The sequence below is a fragment of the Rhinolophus hipposideros genome (assembly GCF_964194185.1).
Source record: "Rhinolophus hipposideros genome assembly, chromosome: 2".
NCBI classification, from domain to species: Eukaryota; Metazoa; Chordata; class Mammalia; order Chiroptera; family Rhinolophidae; genus Rhinolophus; species Rhinolophus hipposideros.
The window spans coordinates 107,253,233-107,271,343 of record NC_138048.1 but is presented as its reverse complement, the minus strand read 5'-3'; the positions used below and the strand labels follow the sequence as shown (position 1 = coordinate 107,271,343).

Here is an 18,111-nt window from a genome sequence, read left to right as displayed (position 1 = left end):
TGGTATTTGTCCTTTTCCAAAGACTCTGATTCCTGTAGCCAGTGAGACCACTCCTCCCTCTCCGGATAGCACCTGAAATGCTTCTGAGATTCTGCCTTCTATCAGCGTGATGTGTGTGTGTTGTACCTGCCCCAGAGGCCCGCGGTGCGGGCTGGTGATCCCTGACATGTTATTGCAGAGCCCAGCACAGTGCCCCCAAGTGGCAGGGGCTCAATGCCTGCTCCAACAGTATCTGAATCAATATCACTCACTACAGATGTTTATGTCTAATATTAATGAATTTTCTGCACTTTGTTCTTGGCAGAGGTCTAGTTCATTCAAATTCAAGAAATTCAATAAAATTTCTTAGAATTTGTAAGCAAAAGAGATGTGGGCAACATAGGCCTTTAAATACCAAATTTCAATAAAATTTTCCTCATGGACGATATAAATAAATACGGACAAGGCTGTCACCTTGAGACATGTTTTTTTATATTTTGGTACAATTCACATGCGATTTTGCTTATGTGCTATCCCATCTAGTTACATTAAGTTGTGCACGGAATACAATACTGCAAAGCCAGTATTGTATCATATGTAAGAAATTTGTATCACATGAGCACAAAGCAGCATCGTGTAAACAATGAAACTCTGCAAATCCATATAAAAATAAAAATGACCTAATTGAGTCTGTTTATATTTGTCATTTTATTTCTCTGTACCCCAGACTCTTGCAGCCCCAAACTATGGCATTTTGTCAGTTTTCCGCCCTTTAAGTCCTGTGTCCTCATCCTGCCAAGCAGTTTGCTGCAAGGGAACATACTCTCCTTTGCCCATCGAAAGGAGTGCTTAGCCTGAGAAAGCGTCGGAGAGAGAGGAGAGCGTGTGATTTGGTCAAAACCAGGAAAGTAAAAAGTCAGTTAGCTATGATGCTGGTCAAGCAGTCAGTCAGTTGAAAGGAACATTTGGACAAACGTGTCGTGGTTGCTAGTCACTTGTTTTTAGAGTAATTCTACTTTGGGTGAATAGCAAGGGAGGTTTCTCATACTTATAAAGTCTTTTTTGGTTACTTTTTTATAAGTTCTTATTTTTCCTCCCCTACTCTTTTCTTATGGGTCCTGGGTTCCTTTTAAGTGTTATTTATAACAGAGTAAAGTTAGATGCGAAGTAAATGGTTAACGAAAAAAAACGATCGGAAATGATTCAATCAGCTTAGTGATTATGATTGGTTACCAGGTAGTACGTGTCAGGTGCACACACAGGAAATGGCGTGCAGGGCTACGTGCCCAATGGCGCCGAGCTGGGGCAGAATAATGCCCTTTGTGGTCTAGGTTGTGAATTTCAAGAGTAGAACACATTCCTTTTGTAATATTTTAAACAGGAATTTAATAAAGAGAAGAAAAGAGGTATGAAACTTGGGGCAGGATATTTTTTGTGGCTGAAACTGGCAGATTTCATGGAAAAATCCAAATCTCTGGCTTCTTTGGAATATCAGGACAGCTGATGACATGGGGCCCACATTCCCACGCGACAATGTCAGGCAGAGCATAAGCTGTCCATGCACCTCCAGTCCCAGAGTCAACTTGTTTCCATGACCTACCAGGCTCTGGTCACATCCTGAGTAGGAGGCCCCTGCCCTGGAAGGTCTTACCCCAGTGTCCTCAGCCACTCAGAGGGCTGGGGAGACGTACCACGGCCCTCAGGACAGCCATCAGAGGCCTCAGGAGTCCCCCCAAGTTCAGCTTGGCCCGTTGCCAAGTTCCAGGTGCTCACCTGCAGTCCAATGTCCTGGGGCTGGTTTCCCACCGCCACCCTGGCAATGCCGGGAAGATCAATGAGGGTCAGATCCGGGACCTCAGAGGAGGTGATCTCCAGAGTGATGAGCTCGTGGCTAATGCCAACACCAATCCCAGCTATGGTGTTCTGGGCTACGGAAGCCAAGACAGGAGAAACCCAGAGTCCATATTAACAACCCATCTGAGAAAAAGCAGCTGTTCTTGAAGGTGACTGCTTATTTTCAGAGTATGGGAGCTTAAGAGTCCCTGGTGCTCAGACCACCTATCACAGAAGCCCGCAGAGTGATCGCTGAGGCCACTCAGTTGACTGCACAATACAGGGGTAGCAGGTACATACGAGGTCTGGCAATTAAGTTTGAGAACTCATCCTAGAAAAAGTGCTACATGCCTCATCACTGAGTATCACTATGGTCACCTTCGAAGTCCTCCCCTTGGGAAGATATACACCGACGCCCGTGCCTAGTCCACCCTTCAAAGCAATTTGGGAACTCTCTCTCTGGAATGAGCATCAGACCTGTTGTCGTATTACTGTTGATGTCCTGAATGTCATCAAAATGTCTTCCTTTCAATATTTCCTTTATCTTTGGGTAAAGAAAGAAGTCGCTGAGGGCCAGATCAGGTGAACAGGGAGGCTGTTCCAATACAGTTATTTGTTTACTGGCTAAAAACTCCCTCACAGACAAAGCCGTGTGAGCTGGTGCATTGTTGTGATGCAAGAGCCATGAATTGTTGGCGAAAAGTTTAGGCCGTCTAAGTTTTTCACGCAAACTTTTCAGCACTTCCAAATAGTAAACTTGGTTAACTGTTTGTCTAGTTGGTACAAATTCATAATGACTAATCCCTCTGCTATCAAAAAGGGTTAGCAACATTGTTGAAACAAGTTTGTGAACTTCATTGTCAGACCTCATATACTCTCAGATAGACTAGAGGAAAACATACCGATATAGTCACATTGGCATTGTGGATGGGTTCTGTTCTTTCTTTCTTTATTGTTTTGAACATTTTCCAGTGGGTGTTGCAATGGTTTTAAAACATGTTCACAAATCCTTCAAAACTTCCCCGCCAAAAGGTGGAAACTTGAGGGGGGCTGGACACAGGGACTTGTGTTTAAAGTATACAGAGGGTGCCAAAAAAAAATGTACACACATTTTAAGAAAGGAAAAAGCTATTAAAATTGTAATACAGTGAATGACGCTAGCATTCATTTGATTAATGCTATCTTTTGAGCAAACAACATACTACACTTTGCTACTGAAATTCAACTCAATGTTGAAAAGTAATACATAGATAACATCTCTTAAAATGTGTACACTCTTTTGGCACCCCTGGTGGATATGGTGGTGCCAACTATAACTGAAATAAATAAATAAATAAATGAATGAATGAATAAATAAATAAATAAATAATGAACAGAATAGATATGGTGGAAGTTATGGTGTGACTAGGTCCTAAAAGGCATCATGGCTTGCTCCTGCTTTTTCTTGGATGACTCATTCTGGGGTGTCTGTCCTGTCATAAGGACACCAAGTACCTATGGAGAGGCTCTGCCAGCAGTCAGCCAGAACCTCCTGTTAACAGTCCTTTGAGGGAGCAGTTCCCCAGCCCCAGTTGAGCCTTCAGATGATGCAGCCCCAGCCAAACTCTCTACAGCAGCCTCATCTGAGAGTCTGAGCCAGAACCACCCAGCAGGTGTCCAATTCCTGACGCCCACACAGTGTGAGAGAAGACGTGCTTGCGGTTTAAGCTGCTAAATTTGGGGGTAACTTTGTTACGTAGCAATAGTTAATAGACGTATGTATTACTTTTATAACCAGAATATATGTATATAATTTACTCCAGGACAGTATTGCATGTCTTCTGCCTCTTTGTATCCAGCAGTTTCTCACATACACATACACACACTAACACATACACATAAATGCACATGCTAACACACACAAATGCACGTGACAAACACCACACACTAAATTCCACTCGTAGGTGTGTTTATGACATGGTAGCTACCCCTCCATTCCAGGACACCTAGTGCAAAGCCCCTCTGCATCTTCCTGTCTGTTGGGAACAAGGGCTAATCTAAAAACCGGTGGTAAGTCTAGAGCTAAGCAGACCCCTGAGAGGGGACATTCTCCCAAAGCCAACTGCCAGCTAGTCTAGGGTCTACTGGAGGGATCACAGAGAAGCTCAAGGGGGCAGGACCCCTGGCTCAATAGAGACACGTAACTAAATGTGCCATGTTGATAATAGATATTGTCACTGTTTCATACTATTTGTTATTTATCTTTGGTCATGAACTATTTTGCCATAATCCTACAGTGTTGTCCTTGGAGGTTAAGAGGTGTTGAAGGAATGGAGTGGGAAAAGGAAGAAACATTCCTGGGAAGCAGAAGAGGAAGGAAAATTATTTCTTCTCTAACATTCTATCTGAAAATGGGTTATTTCCTAGATACAGTCTTCAGAGGAGGTTTAAAGTATTTCTTTTTGAGAATTATTAATATATACAATTTATTACATGCTTAATACATACCCCAAACTATACATATATAATACATAGGGATTTGATTCCGATTATTTTGCACTGAGCCCCCTGAATCATGTAGCTGGTCCTGCTCTGATCAGGGTTTCTCAAAATTTAAGTGCATGTGACTCGTCAGGGGTCTGGTTAACGCCCCACCAGGATTCTGACTCAGCAGCTCTGGGCTGTGGCCTGAGCTTCTGCAGTGCCAACAAGCCCCAGGTGATGTCGCTGACCAGGAAGCACCCTGAGAAGCCAGGAGCTAGAGGACCTGCTAACAGCTTGAAATGAATTGACACCTAGGATGGTTTAGGGGAGGGGAAGGTAAGTAGCATATACATGCCAAGGACAAGACAAAGCCATAGAGACCATTGTTACCAGCTCAGGGGAAACATGGAGACACCAGGTAACGCTCCCAGGACTTCCAGTTACTCATTTTATCCCCCAGGGTATCCGTATCCTCTGCACCTCTCAGAATGTGCCCCTGGATCCTCCCTGGAACAGGAAGTGGGTCCTGGAAGGTCACAGTTGGAAGGCCCTTCTCTCCAGCAGCCTTGCCTGGGGGTGGTTGAGTCCACACTTGCAACACGGTAAGCTCACTGGACAGTGCAACTTGTTTGCGACCAATTCTGCCTGATGATGGCTTTGGGCTTGGGGAGAGGACACATCTGGATGGACTCCAAAGCTTTAGGGAAAGGCCCCCTGGGAAGGTTGGAGGGTTGTGACCTCCAGGGGGCACTGAGACTGTAAGTTACGGCAGTGAATGAACCAGAGGCACTGAGCGCTCTCCCTGAGTGGACCGCTGTGCCTCGGTCAGATGAGAAGCACACTGGCACTGTCCTGGGGCACTAGCAATGCAATCTGTGCACAGTTCCGTATGTCGCTTATATTCAGGGGACAGCCCTGATCTGAGGACAGCCCCAATGAATTGCCGAATCCTTTAGAGACAGGACCGGGAGCAGGTTAAAAACCAGGGCTGCTCCTCTGTAAACTTTTCCTGCCTTATTTATCATTTCACAGTCACTCCTTAAGATATGACGCCCATAACGTTGTAGTGAAGTGTAACGTATGTACAAAAAAGTACTCCTTGTCCTAAGTGTGTGGCCGGATGCTTTTCACAGGCCGAACACACAGATGTAAGCAACCCCAGGATCAAGAAACAGACCATGGCCAGCCCCCAGAAGCCCCTCCTGCTCTGGCCACTCGTTAGCCCCCGCCAAGAGTGACCACTCACTTCCTGAGACCTTCCAGCATCCATTGCTTTTGCCCATTTTTGTACTTTATATTTGGTTGAGCCTAATGAACTCGCTGATATATGACAATTTTTGATACAAGAACAATTTCACATGGCCCCACCTAATTATAAATGGAATCGTAAAGTAGTCTATGCTGCCAAAGCTAGCCATGGAATTGTAAATTACGTGCTCGCTTGTGTCTGGCTTCTTTCACTCAACATGACATCCGTAAGATTCACCCGTATTGGGACTTGGAGTGGGAGGACCCTGTGCCCTCGCGACAGTGCCTAGAGCCAGTTGACTGTTGATGACCAGTTGGGTCGTGTCCAGTGGGGCTCTCTCAATAGTGCCGCTCTGAACATGCTGGAACCGGGCTTTTCGTGCACAACCTGGCTGGCTGATCCTCAGGAGTGGAGTATTGGCGCGTTATCGGGTGTGCGCACCTGCAGCTGTAACGGCTATTACCAGTTCTCAAAGTGGCTGCACCAACTTACATGCCCACAGCAGCGGACGGGAGTTCTGAGATGCTATTCCAAAGATGCCTTACACGATGGGCTGCTCATTACACATTCTGCCCCAGAGCATTTACCAAGCATGCATCCAGGGTGTGCGGAACTCTGACGCGTGCCAAGCACACAGCCCTCCTGGTCCTGCCTGCAGAGCTCAGGCCTAGACAGTCAACGATTGGCTGCGGGGTGGACAACTGTCACAGACACAGCCGGGTGCGAGGGCTCCTGTCATTTCCAGCTAGGAAACTCGCAAGTGAGGGTCTCAAGCAGCTGCTGTATTCAGGCTGAATGCTAGAATTGGGAACAGGACTTCTCCATTTTGGAAGGGATCCCTCCAGTGAGCCTGAAGCCACGGCATTCTCGGGGAGCTGAGCTCCCAACGTCATGTAAAGGCCTTCCCCTCAGATGCTGTTGTTTACTGATACGAAGAGCCCATCACCCTGAAAGGAGGTAGTCCCTGCAGAGATTCTTATTACGGTCAGGGTCATTCTTGCCGGCCTAGCTGAAACCCTTGTGAGAGTGGGAAAGGAGAGAAGCTGCCCCGGGGGAAGTGCAGGCTCTCTGGTGACATGGGTGGGCAGTTACCACCAGGGGCCCTCTGTGGGGGTGAGGAAGTGGACTCCAGGAGTAATTACGCCTTTCAACCCTCTGTTATTACCTAACACTAACCTCAAGCTTTGTTCAAAGGCCGGGTGTTGGCTGTGCTTCCAGAAATGACGCATGTGTGGGTCTGTGCTGGGAAGCTGCATGGAGATATGGCCACAAGGCGGCCAGCCAGGTTAGGTTAGGTTAGAGCAGCAGTGTCGCAGCAGTGTCTCAGCACTGTGCGGACACTTCCCCGGGGCGGGAACACTGAGACCCAAAGAAAGAGTAGGAGTTAAGGGAGAAGAGAGGACAGAATGGGGGGCAGGGTACGTGGAAGAACCTGGCAGGGAACGTGTGCTCCCTTGTGGAGCTGAGGAAGCCCCATGAGGAGCAGAGGAGGCAGATCCGTGAGGGGAGCAGCCCCAGCAACCAGCCTGCAAAAATGGACCCTACCTTTATATATCTCCTTCTCCACCTGGGAGGGGTCTTGAAGCTGGAGTTCCGTGTTCCGGTAGCTGATCTTCCCCCTCCACGGGAACTCGCACCCGAGCTGTTTTTTCAGTTTCAACACCAGCGGACACCTGGTTATGATTCCTAAGAGAGAGGTTCCCGAACATTCTAAGTTTCCTTTAAAATGAAGTGTTGCATATGCCCTTTCTCTCTCCCCTCACTCCCCCCAAGGGGCTGCCCCAGTGTCCCTAGAGGCCGCATCTGAAATTTTGACCCCTGTCTGGGCCCAACCCAGGCCCCCCTCACTTACTACCAGGCCCTAGAAACACCTCAGGTGTTGGAGGTGGGACAGGTGCCAGCCCCAGAGGGGACAGACAGAAGTGTGAAGCACTGAGATTTGCCCGAGGGCCACCCAACCCTCCCAACATGGGGGTGAGGGAAGGCAGTGAGAGCATGGGGGGAAGATGAATGACTCGAAGGAGGGATCCAAGGGAAATCTAAGGGTGCAGTTTGTGGAGCATCTTGTGGGGAGGGAGGACCTTCCCATGTATCTATCTGGAGCTCAGAGAGCCTGGAACAGCCCTGAGCTTCTTGGGGCTGGGAGCTTCCGTGCTGAAGCCCCAGCGCCTGCAGGGCAGGGAGTTAATGCTGCCCTATAAGGGAGGACCATCTCCTCACCCAGCCTGGGGACTTGCCCTGGGTCACATGCCTGCCACGGGCATCCACGCCGTGTCACGCCTCTCCCCAAAATGCTGAACCTAGGGCAGAGAAGAGGATGGATGCCTGTGACAGACTCTTAGTTTCCTGCATCAGGTGCCTGAGCTGATGGGGACCTCACAGGAACCCTTGCAGCCAGGACCAGGCTGCCTGTGGGCAGGTGGGAGCACAAGCTGGTCGCCTGGCATGGAGGCTGTTGTTGGGGTCTGTGCAGTTCTCTGGCCTGCCCAGCCCCTCCTCTGTGCCCGGGAGGCCGCCTGGTGGGGTGACACGGGCGCCTCCCCGGCCCTTGTTTCCGGTTGGGTTTGGCCTGTGGGCAGCGCTGGCAGGAGATGGAGCCAGAGCTGGGCCAGGAAGGGTCTCCATTTACCCACTTTGAGGATATTAGCTCTTTCTCTCTTTTCCCTTTTGTAATTATTTATTAAATTGTACATGCATAATAGCTTCTTTATGTACATACTGAACATTTTTTTAAAGCAAAGCATGTGTCTTATCACACTATGATCCCGGCTAATTGCTTCTCAAAATGTTGAGAAAATTCTTCAAAGGGAATTCACCTGACACAGATTTAACGTGATCAGAAAAGAAATGCTGGTGCAGGCTTACAAACAGCACTATGGGGAAACAACCAGGTCCCGGGACCTTGGCTGATACAGGCTCAGTGATGGCTAGCATCGTGTGGAAGTGGGCTCTGGAAACGAGGGACATTGTGGGACGCCCAGAGCTAAGCCCCCAACCCCCACCCAGAGCCTGCAGGAGCCGCCCTCCTGGGGACCTTCCCAGAGGCCTGTCTCTGACACCATTGGTGCCCCTTTGTGGCTCGTAGCTGCCCGGCCACCCCCACAGGACGAACCTGGCCGTCCACACTTACCGCTGCCCCTGGGAAGGGCGACACCTGACAGCGCCTCCAGCACGGAGCTCTTGCCAGAGCTCTGGTCCCCGATGACCGCGATGGCAGGCAGGGCCAGGTCCTGCTCCACGCCCAGGGCCCGCAGCGAGTCGATGAGGTCGATGCAGGGACGCACCTTCTCCTCATAGTGGCTGAACAGGCTGTTCTCGGGCCCCTGGGTGGCTTCATATCCTTGGCCCATGGGAAGGTTCCCACCGCTGGGGAGGATTTGCTGCAGAATTGGGCATGTACTGATGTTAGGTTGCAGACAGGAAGACCGAAAGGGTGAGAGGGGCCTCTAAATGGACCTTCTGTTCCTATTGAGGCTTTGCTTCCGTAGGAGCAGGGGTACTGGGTTGGGAGTGAAGGTGCCTGACAGAGCAGAGAGAAGGTACCAAGAGGTGAGGGCTTCCAGTCTGAGGCAGGAGGGGCGCTGTGGCCCTGGGCTGCTGAACTGGGGTAGAGAGGGAACTGAAGAGGATGCTAGCAATGGTGACACCAGCAGGAGTAGCTGGAGGATAAGCTCCTGGAAGGAGACCCCAGCACATGGAACAGAAGGCCCCAGACTCATGTCGAGGAAGGTCATTGCTGGGTGTATCTCTGGCGCTTATTGCTGGGGAGAGCCGGGGAAACCAGCTGTGCTGTTGGGGGTGGTGGGCTGACCCACAGCCACTCACTGCCTTTCCTCTGACTGGCGGCTGGAATGCACCCTTGCTGAACACCCCTCGTGCTGACTCACCTGTGTCCTCTCTTGGCCCCTGTTTTCTGCTGGCGGCTGGGCATTCATTGTCATCAGGTTGAAGTTCTTGCTGAGGTTAACAGTGTCCTTCTCCCCCATCGGCCATTTTGGGGGAAACCTCACTTGTCCTCCTGCTCCTCCAAATAGCCGTAGCTGTGGCTGTGGATGGGAGAAATTCATTGCTTTTTTCGGATAGCGTTGGGAAGAAAACTGTGCTTCTGTTGTGGCCAAGGCCTGTGGGCTTTAGGTATCAGCTGGAGACCAGTTGCACGTCGTGGGTTCCTTTCCCGTTGCTTAGCACCTCCAATCTTCTTGACAAGCTCTGCAGAGACACAGGATGGGAAAGGGCTCAAAGTCACCATGTGGTCATCCCCCAGGCTGTCCCTCATCAGCCCCGGCTTCCGCAGCCCCAGCATAGCCCAGCCCCTGCACATAGACACGGGGGACGCCAGAAGCCCAGCACATGCCTGTGTGCAGGGGCCGTGGGCAGCAAACAGGCGCAGAGAACAAGGGTCTTGGGAACAAGGGGCAGTAGACTCCATGTTTCCATGGGAAAATTTGAATGTTCTCCTGTCACTGCTGATGGGCTCCATGACCCCGTGCTCAGATCCGACGGGCACCAGTAGGCATGGAGCGAGGGGATGCAGTGTCTCTCATGCCCTCTGGAAGCCAGCCCTGGCCCCACCCACTGCTCCCCACCCAGACTCAGCCAGGCTGCTGGGGAGTCTAAGAGTGTGTTTGGGTCTCTGGCTTCTCGGTGTCTGTGGCCTGTGCTCAGATCAAGGCAGCCCTGCTAGAAGCCGCGGGTGGTAGGGGTGCTGGCACACCCAAGGCTGCCCCCGGACAGGCACCTTGTTTTGACAACAGCCCTACGTGTCAGCTCCTTATCTGCATTTTCCAGGTCAAGAAACAAGTACAGAAGGTCCAGTCACTGGTCCAAATCAGGACTCAGACCCAATCTGGGGGACGCTCGACGTGAACCTTTTCCACGATCCCTTATACAGCCCCTCCTCTCTAGGAACAGGGTGCTGTAGGTTGAATGGCGTGTCCTCCACCACACCCCCAAATCCAAGTCCTCCCGAACTGTGAGTGTGATCTTATTAGGAAAAAGAGTATTTGCAGATGTAATTAAGGTAAGGATTTGGAGACAAGAACAGGCCTTACATCCAATAAGAGACAAGAGAGGGGGACCTGAGACACAGAGACCCACAAGGGGGGGGGGCGACGTGAAGACAGAGTCAGAGACTCAAGTGATGTGGCCTCGGGCCCCACGCCGCTGAGGAGTGCCAGGAGCCACCCGAAGTTAGGAGAGAGCCATGGGACGGGTTCTCCCTCATGGCTCCAGAAGGAGCCACCACTGCCCACACCGTGATCTCTGATTTCTGGCCTTCAGACTGAGACAATCCATCTCTACTGTTTTTTGTTGTTGTTGTTGTTGTGTTTTTATTGGGGAACAGTGTGTTTTCTAGGACCCATCAGCTCCAAGTCCACTTGCTGTTTTCAGTCTTTAGTTGCAGGGGGCACAGCCCACCATCCCATGCGGGAATTGAACCGGCAATCTTGTTGTTGAGAGCTCGTGCTCTAACCAACTGAGCCATGTGGCTGCCCCCATTTCTGCTCTTTTAAGCCACAGAATTTGGGTGACTCGTTATGGCAGCCTTTAATTGGGACACTCAGATGGTGGGAAGGACTGGAGTCTTCAGGCTGGCTCCTGTCCATTAGCGGGACTTTGGAATGTCCACTTAAGTTCTTGTCCAGCCGCAGTGGATCAGCCCATGCCCCTCCCCCCCTGTGACCTTGTGCGTCAGTGCACTTACTGTGCCTGTTTTCTTTCTTAACCCCCGAGCTCATCATGTCACCACCCTTCCTAAAAGTTTCTGTGACCTTTTCTCAGAACAAAGTCCCTAGAAAGTGTGGCCCCAACCTACTTTTCTGTATTTATAGCATCTCTTCTCTGAATGCTGGGAAAAGGGAAATTTTTCCTTTCCTCAAAACAGATGTGCACACTCACGCCGTGGTGTGTGTCATGGCCTACTTTAAAAATGAGCTATAGTTCATTCATTCATTCATTCATTCATTCACTCATTCAAGAAATACTCACTGAGGACTGTTATGGGCAGAGTTGTACCCCCCCAACCAAATTCAGAAGCCGAAGCCCTAACGCCCATCACCTCAGAGTGTGACTTGGACACACGGGCTCTAAAGAGGTGACTAAGGTAAAACGAGGCCATTCGGGAGGCCTCAATCCATCTGACTGGTGTCCTTCTGAGAAGAGGAAATCAGCACACACACACAGAGGGACGGCCATGTGGGGACATGGAGAGGACGGCCGTCTACAAGGGGCGAGGCCTCAGAAGAACCAACGCTGCCGCCGACACCTGGATCTCAGACTTTCACCCTCCAGACTGTGAGAGAATAAGTGTTCATTGTTTAAGCCGTCCAGCCTGTGGGACTTTGTGACGGTGACACTAAGAAACCAATACAAGGACCTGGCATGTGCCAGCACTCTCTGCCACGGGGTCGGCAAAATCCTCAGCGGGTTCCCCCTGGGAGAAGACCTGCCGATCTCTGTCTTGCTTTCTTTCCTTTTTAATTCTTTTATTTTGGTTGTGTGTTTGTTTTGAATTTTGGAGTCCAGAGAAACAAGGGGACTGAAGCTTGGTGCTAGGCTTTGTCTCTGTCTTTGAGGCTTCCTCTTTTCCTGGGGGGCCACCAAGCCACGCTGGGGGCAGCTCCCTTCTAGTAGGTAGGGGAGCTCCTGTGTCCCTCTGGTCTGTATGGCCTCACCCTGCCTGGCATGCACCCTGGCCTTTTCCGACGTTGGCGCTGGACCTGACCTTGGGTTGAAAGGAGAATCTTCTACCTCTCTTCCAAGGGGTCAGCTGCATTGACTGGAGACCTGACCCGAAGGGGGACCCCTCAGATGAGAACTCTGAGAATGGCCAGGCCGTCAGCTACAAGAGCTCCTTCACCTCTGTCTGTGCACCTGCAGTCACTCTCCTTATGTTTCCTTGATTGTCACCTGTCACCTCCGTGCCCTCATGAGTCCCCAGCTCCACCGATGGCCCTGGGCAGTGGCAGGCCCTCACTAGCTACTGGTTCCATGAAGGAACAGGTGGACACAGGGCGGGCTATTTTTCTAGGGCAGGATTCAGATATTCCTGGGGCCCTTCTTAGAAACAACACTAGTGTGCGTTCCCCACCCCAGCCTGGTGGGCTCTCTCCGTTAAGGCCAGCTGCGCCTTCTCGCTGGTCTGGCTGTACATCTCCCCACCTCCCTGACCCCTCTCTGCCTCAGTCTCACGACCCCGTAAGCACCTCTGTTCACTCTGCCTTCAAAGTGATCCACATGTAACAGTCTCCACTACCCCCACCACTGCCACCTTGATCCAAACTGAATGCTCACCTGGCCACCTTGGCCTGGTGACGCTTACTAGAGATAACTACTGATGCCACACTCCTGTACTGGGCACTGGTCGTGGGAGCTGAAGTGGAAGGAAGGGCCTCCCCTGGAGAAGGGCCCTGGGCCACCCTCCACTCTGGCCACGCTGCTCTGGGCCAAACCTGTGGGCGTGTTGGAGGAAGGCAGGCCTAAGTGAGGAGCGCTGGCTGGCTTCGCCATGCCCTCTGCTTACAGCCAAAGGCGGCAGCAGCTAAATGAATTATACTTCCCCCACATATAATGCTCACTTCCCCATGAACTGAGTAGTTGCCACACATCTAGACAGCAATTTCTTTATCACCTGGGCTTATGTAATCTTTTCCAGTTGACGCTGTGCTCTGCGTCCTTCAAAGCCTAAGCCAGCTCCTGCATGAAAGGCAACCTTGGCCTGTCCGACAGAAACATGTCCCATGTCCCACTCACAGCCAGCCCGGCAGTCATCCTGAGGTTTGATCCCGTGTGCGACCGGCTCTGCCCCTAAGCACTGTGCAGGCGTGTCCCGTGCAGGAATCGCTGTCATGCCCCCGCCACAAGGGCCCTTGTGCCTATTACTAGATTTAGAGCAAAGAGCTGCACGAATCCTCCCCGCTGAGTGGGAACCAAAAAGAAGTCTGAGTTATTTCCAGTTGTTCTGTATCTTCCAGTTCTTCATTTCTCTGGAATCGGAGTTTTAGCCGCTGATGTACTGGCATCAGACAGTTTCCTGAGTGACCACCTCACACTGTCCCTCCCCCCCCCCGCCCCCCGGAATCATTCCTTTTATAAAACAGCCACTCCACCCTATGCCTACCCTTCCCCAAGTGTCAGGAGAAAACACAATCCTGTGTGAACTGTCTCTGTTTGCTGTGGTTTCGTTTTGTTTTAAATCCAATTGCCCTTAAGGACATGCCATCAACTTAGTTACTCTCCTCAATATAAGGAAATAACACAAGGAGTATGTGACCTTCCTTAGTGGAAGCACACAAGCCATTACTCTGCAGAGGGCCATGCTGCAGGAGCATGCGCTGCTCCAGGTCAATCAACTGCCTTCTTCTGGGGGAGGAGAAGAGACAGTTCAGCTCCTGCACCCTTGGTCAGGCGCAATCCCAGGGGTCCAGGGCATGCTTGGCTGTCATGTGTGCCCTGGTGTGCCCTCCCCAAGTGCTATGTGGTTTGCACATCTCATTTACATTATCCCTAATTTTATATGAGAAGGGGCAGTGGAGTTCAGACAAGTTAAGCAGCCAGGACACCATGTCCCATGGCTGGAAGGCGACAGATGCAGGAAGCCAGTAAATACATTACTTTGATAAAGAGGGAAGAGTCAAGTTATCCGGGCTTTGGAACGGTGTGGCCGAACACCATAAGAGACAGGCAGACTTCAGAAATGTACTCTTGAAGACAAGCCCCTCTGCCCTGCACCTCTTCCTTCAGGCTGTCTTTTATTTTGGTGGTGGTGGGGGGAGCTTGAGCTTTCCACATGCTTCACTGAGCATCAGGAGTCTCTGCAGGCCCCAGACGCCTGGATCCCAGCACCCTGTGTCCAACCCCAGCATGGCCTCCTGGCCCTGGGTCTGCTGAGGAGACCACAGCTGCAGAGTGGAGAGCACTGTAATGAATTAAAAACGTGTTTCCGCTTTGACCTGGCCTTTGTGTTGCATCTGTACGATCCTTTAGACAGGCCTGTGGGGGTATTTTGCCTCCTTCCACACTAATTAGGAATTGGTTTCTCCTAAAAGCAGATTACAACAACAACCGTCTGATTCACCGACTTTCCAGGAAAGAGAGAGAAGATGTGATCACTCAAGGACCCAAGTCCACACCTTCACCCTGTCCTCTGCTTAACCCCCCGGTTCTCGGCAAGGCAAGAGCTGACTGTCTGATTGTCCGGAAAAATCGGCCACAATTGGCCCCATGCCGTGGGTGACCATGTGGATTTCTTCTTCTGGCTGGTGGCACGATCTGGAGAGGCCACCACAGCATCTGGAGACACTGTCCCCAAATAACGCCAAGGATTGCTGGCACCAACCAGAAGCTGGAAGAGGCAAGGAAGGGTTCTACACCGCGTCCTAGGAGGAACCAACCCGGAAACCCGATCTCGGACTTCCAGCCTCCAGGGCCGGGAGAGAGTACTTTCAATTGTTTAAGCCTTGTCAGGGCAGCCCCAAGACATAATCCTCTAGGTGTGTTGACACCGGGAGGTGTAGATTAGGAGGAGACTAGGTTTGTTTACACCTCATCTCGTCCCCCCAAATGCCACTTTGCTGGGCACACTTGGCATCCATGTGTCTCTAAGTAAAAACTGAAGGCAGAATAATGTAGCACTACATGGAGCATCACAAAGCATCAGCAAATGCTGGAAGTCAGGTGCCCTGTCCCCTCAGAAGGTGGAGTTCTCCGCACACCACTGAGGGCAGCCCTGTGCCACCAGTACCATAACTGAGAGGGCTCCCAAGGCCCGGAGGCCAGGCTTTAGGGCTGCAAGCCTGATCCCAGTGCCCAGGTGGTTTTCATCCGCCAGCCCAACAAGCAATTCACTCAATTCTCACACTATGAACCAGGAGATGGCATCAGATCCCTCAGGCAAGGGCTCAGTCCTGTAGGGCTGCTCCAGCCGCCCCACCCCATCCCACCCACTTCAGATGCCAAGGACAAGTCTGGATTGTGACCTGTGTTTCTGACTGACTAGATCAGAGGTTCCAACAAACCCCTCCTTGGGCTCAATTAATTTGCTAGAATGGCTCAGAGAACCCAGAGAAACAAGTTACTTACCCGATTACTGGTGTTTTACAAAAGGATGTAACTCACGAACAGGCAGGTGCACAGGGCAAGGTGTGAGGAAAGGGCACAGAGCTCCCAAGCCCTCTCCAGGGTGCCCCTCTCCCTGAATGTCCACATGACCACCAACCTGGAAGCTCTTTGAACCCCGTCCTTTTGGGGTGATTATGGAGGCTTCCATGCATAGGTACGATGATTAACTCATTGGCCATTGGCGATTGATTCAATCTCCCACCCCTCTCCCTCCCTGGAGGTTGGGGGTGGAGCTGAAAGTCCCAACCTTCTAACCACCGGGTTTGTTCCAAGGGCAACCAGACCCCAATAGACCAAAGGTCACCTCATTAACATGACAAAGACAACACTTTCCCCTCTAAAGAAGCCACAAGGGTTTCAAGCTCTGAGCCAGGATGAAGCTCAGGTAATCTACTGTAGTTTTTTTTTTTCCAATATTTGTATAGACTGCAAAACGATCACCACGATAAGTCTGGTTAACATCCATCGCCATACACAGTTACAACATTTTTTTTCTCGTGATAAAGACTTTTAAGATCTATTCTCTTAGCACCTTTCAAACTATGGGGATGTAATGCACAGTATTTCTTCCAATAAATCACAATATTGCACAGACACAAAGCTCCCACCCCACCCCCGGATGTGTGCCCTCCACGGATGTTGAGCAAGTGTCCCTTTCGTGGCCACAAGGCTTTTGGCCCGTGTGGGGACAAAGACCCCAAAAAGCAGTTTCCAGGCTCTCGGCCTCACATAGAAAGGTGCTGGCTCGGGTAGTAAATGGCCATCAACTGTGATCAGATGGCCAGCAGCTGTGGCTAGTTGGCTGTCAGCTGTAACACGTAGGCCACTGGCCACTAATATAACAGCTGTGGCTACGCTAGCAGGAGAGAATGGGGGCTAGCAAGAAGATGGTGGCTGGCAAGCACGGACTGCTGTTAGGATGATTATGTAGATCCTGCTTCCTGAGTCTCCAGCCCAGCTGCCAGAGAGAATATATTGGTTTGACTCCCCTACTTATGGCTCCATGGGTGTTCCTTTTTGGCCTTACCGTGTCCTGTGTTCTTATGCGGGGAGTGGGAGCTGAGACCCTGCACGACAAATGGCGCAGAGAGCAGGGTCCCCCGCGTGACAGCCCGATTCGGGAAGGGGGACCACTTGTGTAAAACGCACCCTCAGCGAGAGGGGCTGGCTGGGGGCCAGCGCCAACACGGGGCTTAACGGGAGTCCCACAGGGCAGCGTCAGAATGTACCCTGTAGGGCGCCTGCCTCTGGCACCAGCCGGGTTTCCCAGGCATGCCTTCGGAGAGGCACATCTGTTGTGCTGAGACGTCCCGGGCCCCCCCGCCCCGGCCCAGCTCTCACCTGTGCGCCTTCAGAACCGAGACCCGGCACATCCCTTCTCTCCCTTCCAGGGCTTCCCTTTTATATGTGTGCGAACCACTCCTCCCCACTCTCCCCTCTTTACCAACAGCCAGAGAAATGAAACCAAGTGTCCTGGCCACGGAAATGAAAGTGAAGATCAAGTTCGTGGGTGACTCATACAATGGTCCACAGGCGACTCCCCGGGGCTGCTAGTGAACAATGGGGGGCTGGACCTACCCCGCGGGGGCGGGGGCGGGGGGGGGGGATGCCCGAGCCCTGGGGTGGGGTCCATAATCTGCATTGCAACCACGTTTTCAGGGGAAGCTGGTGTGGACCCACATTTGGGGGTCCAGTGACCGAGCAGCGCTGTCCCTTGGGACTTTCTGGGATGCTGGAAATGTTTCATTCTGTTGTCCAATACAAGCCAAAGGAGGGCACTGAGCCTTTGAAATGTGGCTGCTGCGGGAGGAGCTGGGTGTTTTACACAGGGGGGGGGGCAAAGTTTACTCAAGCAAGAGATCTGAAAGTTCTCAGACGTCCTGCTGGCTTCACGCCTGAGCCACCGCAGACCGATGTCACCCTCCGCCACCTTTCCCCCAGGTTAAGTGTACAGCGTCATGCAATTAACCACTTGTACAATGTGTGTTCTCTGTCCCACGGGCGGTGGTTCCCAAGCCCTGGAGAGGCCTCGCTCCGCCGGGTGCGGCAGGAGGAGGGCGGGGCGCAGGCCGGGCTCTGGTCCTCGGTTACCGCGCCCGCCGAAATGCAGTAGCCCCAGGGTCCAAGGCCCCCGCTCCGCCCCCGCGGTGGCAGAGGAGGAGAGCCAGGCATTCCCGCCGTCGGGTCGAGCGGTGGTCTGCAAGCCCGGAGAAGCCCCGGGAGCGGGGCTGGCGCAGGAGGGACGCCGCGGGCTGCAATCTCATGTCCACCCGGCAGTCCTCTCCAAAACATATTAAAGGAGCAAAACGCATTCTGACCACCTCCTTGCTCGTTCATTTTACTGACTGCCCTTGTGGACAAGTTTTCCTTTTAAACAAGGAACTAGGAGGCTTCAAAGATGTTCTTAAAATCCTGGCATTAGGAGGAGGTCATGGGGCAAGCGGTGGGCTGCAGGACCCCACACTGAC

The 18,111-nt window shown here is 51.7% G+C and overlaps 1 protein-coding gene across 2 annotated transcripts in view; it reads right to left on the bottom strand.

The window, feature by feature from the left end:
- The window catches only part of MX2 (MX dynamin like GTPase 2), a 34,511-nt gene extending 17,420 nt beyond the window's left edge, over positions 1-17,091 (bottom strand). Inside the window, exons 1-6 of one of the 2 annotated variants that reach the window (XM_081062672.1) lie at positions 16,985-17,056; positions 9,412-9,733; positions 8,655-8,904; positions 7,776-7,824; positions 7,070-7,210; positions 1,753-1,907 (exon numbers count right to left, since the gene is read on the bottom strand). In XM_081062672.1, coding sequence (XP_080918798.1) covers positions 1,753-1,907; positions 7,070-7,210; positions 7,776-7,824; positions 8,655-8,904; positions 9,412-9,455 — 639 coding nt within the window. In that variant the 5' untranslated portion in view covers positions 9,456-9,733; positions 16,985-17,056. Of the gene's footprint in view, positions 1-1,752; positions 1,908-7,069; positions 7,211-7,775; positions 7,825-8,654; positions 8,905-9,411; positions 9,734-16,984 lie in introns of both variants that reach the window. The other variant, XM_081062671.1, reaches the window with a different exon arrangement.
- Positions 17,092-18,111: the final 1,020 nt, after the last annotated feature.